This window comes from Mesitornis unicolor, unplaced genomic scaffold (assembly GCF_000695765.1).
Source record: "Mesitornis unicolor isolate BGI_N332 unplaced genomic scaffold, ASM69576v1 scaffold6396, whole genome shotgun sequence".
NCBI lineage: Eukaryota > Metazoa > Chordata > Aves > Mesitornithiformes > Mesitornithidae > Mesitornis > Mesitornis unicolor.
This window is the reverse complement of record NW_010192915.1, coordinates 5,410-10,804: the sequence shown is the minus strand read 5'-3', so window position 1 is coordinate 10,804 and position 5,395 is coordinate 5,410. Positions and strand designations below refer to the sequence as shown.

General features: G+C 47.8%; 1 protein-coding gene across 1 annotated transcript in view; it reads right to left on the bottom strand.

Moving 5' to 3' along the window:
• SLC7A5 (solute carrier family 7 (amino acid transporter light chain, L system), member 5) overlaps nt 1-5,395 on the bottom strand; it is a gene marked incomplete at its 5' end in the record, with an annotated part of 22,536 nt that overhangs the window by 13,721 nt on the left and 3,420 nt on the right. The window contains one exon of the mRNA XM_010187280.1: nt 4,300-4,425. Within this exon, the coding sequence (XP_010185582.1) occupies nt 4,300-4,425 (126 nt within the window). The remainder of the gene's footprint in view (nt 1-4,299; nt 4,426-5,395) is intronic.

Genomic DNA, 5,395 nt, shown 5'->3' with positions numbered 1-5,395 from the left:
TCTTGTTTTCTCTTCATATCTGTGTCCCATTGTGCTTTGAGACCTGAGGGAGCCACACACTGTAATTACCAGCCAGAAAATCAAGTTTTCCTGCCATGCCCTCCCCATGGGTACAGCCGTACCCTCGCCTTTGCTCAGTCCCCCTGGTCCCACTTCAGGTCTGGCTCATGGGGCTTTTTGGAGGACATTCAGAGAAGAAAATCTGTGAGGAAAGGAAGAGGAAACTTTCCCTCCCTCGGGTCTTTCCTAATCGTGGGATTTTTCGCAATAAAAAACAGGCAATGATAAAGTTTGGACAGGGAAGCAGCAAAACAACCCTCAGAGAAAGACAGAGCCCAAACGGGTGTTTTCGAGCAAAAACCAAAGGGATTTGATAACTGAAAGCAGTGCCCAGATGTGCACACACACCCATGGCATCCGGATGCTGCCCCGCACCTGGAGGGCTCAGATGGTGTTTTTAGGAGGCTCCACAGACACAATAAGCTCTTATTAGCGACTGAAGCTTTCCAATCTTCATTTTGGCACTTTTGGAAACCCTCCCGTGTCGCGTTCAGCATTTCCCAGCCACGACGACACCTCTAAACACCTTTAAAACTGTATCAGTGCTGGCTGATATTGCACACAGCTACTTAAATTAACAAGAAGATAAAACCCAAAACTCCCTGCCCAGTCTGAACTCTTCATGGCAAGCGTCTGCAGTTAAATCTGCTGATTCTGTCCTTAATTCACCCCGTGCTGGCTCAGCAGATGCAGCTCCGCTGGTTTCTGACAAGCCCAATGTAGGGAATTAGAGTAACGCCGCTGTCAAACTCGCACTCGAGGCACCGCGGATGAGAAATTTAGGATTAAAAACGAGGCATTAAGAGGACAGTAAGTTCAATCAAGATAATTCAATAAAACGAGCGTTAAATTCTATTTCCCTAAGTCTCAAATGCCCAATTCTTTCTACTTAAGCAGAGCTGCTGGGGAGGAATTGATGGAGCCCAGCAGTGCTCCCCAAACACGCAGCATCCAGGGCAGATAAACATGTAAGAAACCCTAGGACATCAAGAACAGAAAAGAATAAACCTGAAAAAAGTCTGTGATAGGGTTTTTTTAATAAGAGTTTTTGGACATCAAGACCTTTCCTGAATTTCCTCGCATGTAAAATGCATGAGTGGATGTGAGAGCTGCTAAAAGAGAGCAGAACCAAAAATAAGCTTAGGTTTTAGTAACAGCGGAGTGAACAAACGCTGCTCCTGACTATGCTCTAAGTTATTTATGTTATTTAAGTGCTGGTGGGTTGCACGGTGGGGTCCATTCATGGTTTTACACACCAAGTCCAGGAGATTGAACTTTTAAAGCAGCATAACTCCAGCCACAAAAAGGGTTTAAAAAGTGTAACTTTTGTGTTAATAAAATAACTGCACCTCAGCTCCACCGAGTCGGCTTTCAAGCGGCTGAGAGGCTGTCTAAGGAGGAAACCAGCTCCCACCCTGGCTTTTGAAGCTGCATGAAAGAAGTGATGTAAACCAGCTGTCGGCACAGGGAGATCACAAGGAAACGCTGTTTTCTGTGTAACATTGCCACACATCTCTTTGTCTTCTTCCTGCTTTTCCAAGAAGAATGAAAAGAGCCAGGGAAGGGATAGAAAGAATGAAAGAAAGGCCAAAAGCTGAAGGGGGAGGTCAGTGCAGGGAAAGGCGCGTTTCTGTCGAGTCTCAAAGTTTCCACATTTGAGCAAGAATCACAGAATCCCAGAACGTTAGGGATTGGAAGGGACCTCCAAAGCTCATCCAGTCCAATCCCCCTGCCGGAGCAGGAACACCCAGATGAGGTTGCACAGGAAGGCGTCCAGGCGGGTTTTGAATGTCTGCAGAGAAGGAGACTCCACAACCTCTCTGGGCAGCCTGGGCCAGGGCTCTGTCACCCTCACTGAGAAGAAGTTTCTTCTCAAATTGAAGTGGAACCTCCTGTGTTCCAGTTTGTGTCCGTTACCCCTTGTCCTATCATTGTTTGTCACCGAGAAGAGCCTGGCTCCATCCTCGTGACACTCACCCTCTAAATATTTATAAACATGAATGAGGTCTCCCCTCAGTCTCCTCTTCTGCAAACTAAAGAGCCCCAGCTCCCTCAGCCGCTCCTCATAAGGGAGATGCTCCACTCCACACAAGAAATTGTGGTGCTGCTCCTCTGTTTATGGATACTGTAAATAGAAGGCTGCAATGGGACAGAAACCATTAAAGCAAGCTAATCAGCATGGCTTGGGCACTGAATTCACCAGCCTGGTAGTGGTAAGAGTCCTTTTAGTCCAAAACGTGTTGGAAATGGGATATAAGAAAAGGAGGGCAGACAGAGGAGCAGGAAGGCACTGGGGCTACGTATGGGGCTCACCCACCCACTCAAATGGGTTTTTTTCTGAAAATTACTCATTTAAAAGCATCAGCGCTTTAAAAAGAGTGGAGTGATGCTAGCACGCTTTCCTTGAAGGAAAAAGAATAAAAAAACCCAGTTTCTTGGTGTATCCCTGCTACATAAACCATCCAGTTACCCGGCATGGCTTACAGAAAAGTTGATTACGTTTCAAGATGTGCGTGGAAGGGCACAAGAAAGGAGCTTGCACATTCTTAAGGATTTACCAGAGAGTTTGCAACTGCCAGAAGGAGATTAATACCATCCTTGTTAGGCCATGGGCACGATCCCAAGCCGTGTGTTGTAAAATGGGATCTCGGAGAGGTGGAGGAGCATCCTTGGTGGATCCCACAGCTCCCACTCCGAACCAGTTTGCTTTGTGTTGAGTGTTGTGTGCACAGACAGGAAGAAAAGGGCTTTGCATTCAGACGTTATCACCTAAATATTGCTTCTGATCTTACCTTTCGCTCTGTCCGAAGCAGCCAGGTGGTTCGGCAGGAAACGTCACACAAAATGAGCTGTACAGCAAAAATGTGCACGAGTCACAGCTGCGCCCCTCCAGACCTGCCCGAAACTTGAAACTCTCATAGGAGGTAAAAAGCTTCTGAGACAGAAGAGTGTGGGATGGGGTTTTTTTGGTACGTAAGACTGAAATCTTACTGGTTACAGATATAAGTCAATGGAAATATCATGTATTTATACCTGAGGAACCAGGGCAGAAGTGATTCACCCTCAAGAAAAGGACAAGAGGACAGTGCAGTAAATTAAGATTACTACCTGCAAGCAAACAACAACCGTAAAGACCTTTTAGTGGTAAAATGTTGAAGAACTAACAGAGATTTATGTTTGCTTTTCCTTCTAATAGAGAAAAAAAGCTCAGCAAAGCAGCCCAGGGAGTTATGAGGAGGAAGGAGGTATATTTTGCGATAAGCCTCAAACAATGTTCCTGTTGAGCGCAGGCACTGAGCTGGAAGAAAATAAAACCTCTGATAAAGCAAGAAATTCTGCAAAGACAGCACTGGCTCCCATGGCTGAGACAGGAATTAAAGAGACCCACGTGCACACAGACACACACAGTTTCCAGGACAGACTGGAGGGACTGGGCACAGACTTTTGTCCCCATTTAACAAGTAAAGGCTATCTTGTTCCCTAAGAAAAATTCACTTTCACAAAACTGACACAAAAAAGCGCATAGTGAAGCTTATCTGTGTGGGTCAGTTCATCACATGGGTTTGGGACAAAGTATCTCCCTGAGTTTGAGAGGAAACACCGGAATATTTGCTTTATCTTCCCAATTTTATCTTCTTTTCTAGATGCTGGTGGACAGACGCTGTGTGCTGGTGTCAGCTGAGAGCCCTGATAGCACCACTCACCATGTGGCTTCTGCAGCCTGGCCTGACCTGGCCATCCCCGTGTCACCCCACGGGCTCCACCCGAGCCATTCCCCACCTGGAGCAGGAGGAAGGGAAACACACAGGGCCCATTTATGAAAGAATATAAATTACTGAGGGTTATTTTGCACGTGCAGATATTTCTCCAGTAGGAAATGGCCATGACCAGCCACCAGGTACAGAAAAGACTTTTGAGAGCCACAGCACCAATGTTTTAATTCCCTGGAGACTCACTCAGCAGCTCTGCAGTCCCAAAGCGAGAGGCCACACAGTAACTGCTTTAAGTGGAAAAGACCTTGGGCTCCAGCGGCACGAAATGCAAAAGCTCAGAAGTAAAATGCACAAAAGCACTCGGCCCTTACCCAGCTGGAAACATCACCCAAGCAAAAAAAGATGCTTGCAAAGCGCTTCTGCCAGCTCTGCAACGCTTGGGTTAGGACTCCTGGGCTTTGTCCCCAGTTCCCCAATTCTGCTTTAGCTGCACACCAGCTCCAGAAGAAAACGCAGATGTACTCACCCTTCGCGAGCTGCACGAAGCCAAGAATGATGATGAGAGCCAGCGCCAGCAGCTTCGCCGCAGCGAAGGCATCCTGGACACGGGTGGCAGCTTTCACGCTGTAGCAGTTCACCGCTGTCAGGAGCACTGAGGGAGGCAAACGAGAGGAGATGCACATCAGCTCCCAGTCAAACGCTTAAAATAAGACAAATTCGCATTTGCTTTTTTGCTACAGCTTCAGCAGCCACTGAGTTTTTTCCTGAAATAGAGGCTTTTCAAAAGCAAAGCTCTGCAGACACGCACTTCTCTTTTCTGCCTTTCATTTTGGCACCAGGTGGTTTGAACCGTGGAGACCCTCCTTGGGACAAGAGCTGCCCTGCTTCAGCACAAAGCATGTTTCTGAGGGCATGGAAACAAAAGTGGTTGCTGCACCCATCGGCTGCAATCCCTGTTAAGTCGATCGAAAGTAACGCTGCAGGTGTGTGAAAACACCATAGAAACGTCAGGACAAGCTTCCAGAGCTGATATATCGTTATTTGTGTAATAACAGCAGCTAAAAGGCTATCAGGGCCACACCGTGCTGCCCGTGGCATAAGTATAAAGGAAGAGGTGACCTTGTCCTGAGCTGCTTGTCCCTGTCCTGACCCATTAGCAAGCTATGAGACAAAAACCACCCGCAGGTCAGTGGCACAGAGGGGAAGAGAAGCCAGATCTAAGGAAATCTTCATCCTCTGCTCATCTGGGGATGCCAAGGGGTCCCAGAGATGCTCACCAGGGACGTGCACCACAGCAATGGCAGAGAGGGCTGCATACAGCCCAGCTTTGCTGTGGCTGCTCTTGGACGTGATTGCGCTGCCTTCCTCACGCTCCATTTTTGCTTGCCCAGCAGCTCCCACCCCCTGCAAGCTGCTCTGTGGTTAATGCCACTAATGAAGCCTCATTTCCTGTATTTTTTTGCCCTCTTCCCCATCACCCTGCTCTGTATCTCCCACTCCTGCCACTACTCAGCGTGGCACTACCAGGCGAGGGACGGCACCAACTAGGGCTTGTCTAAGGCCACAAAGCTGCTGGCTGGCCGAGTTTCACCTGGCTTCAGATAAAATAATGCCCAAAACCT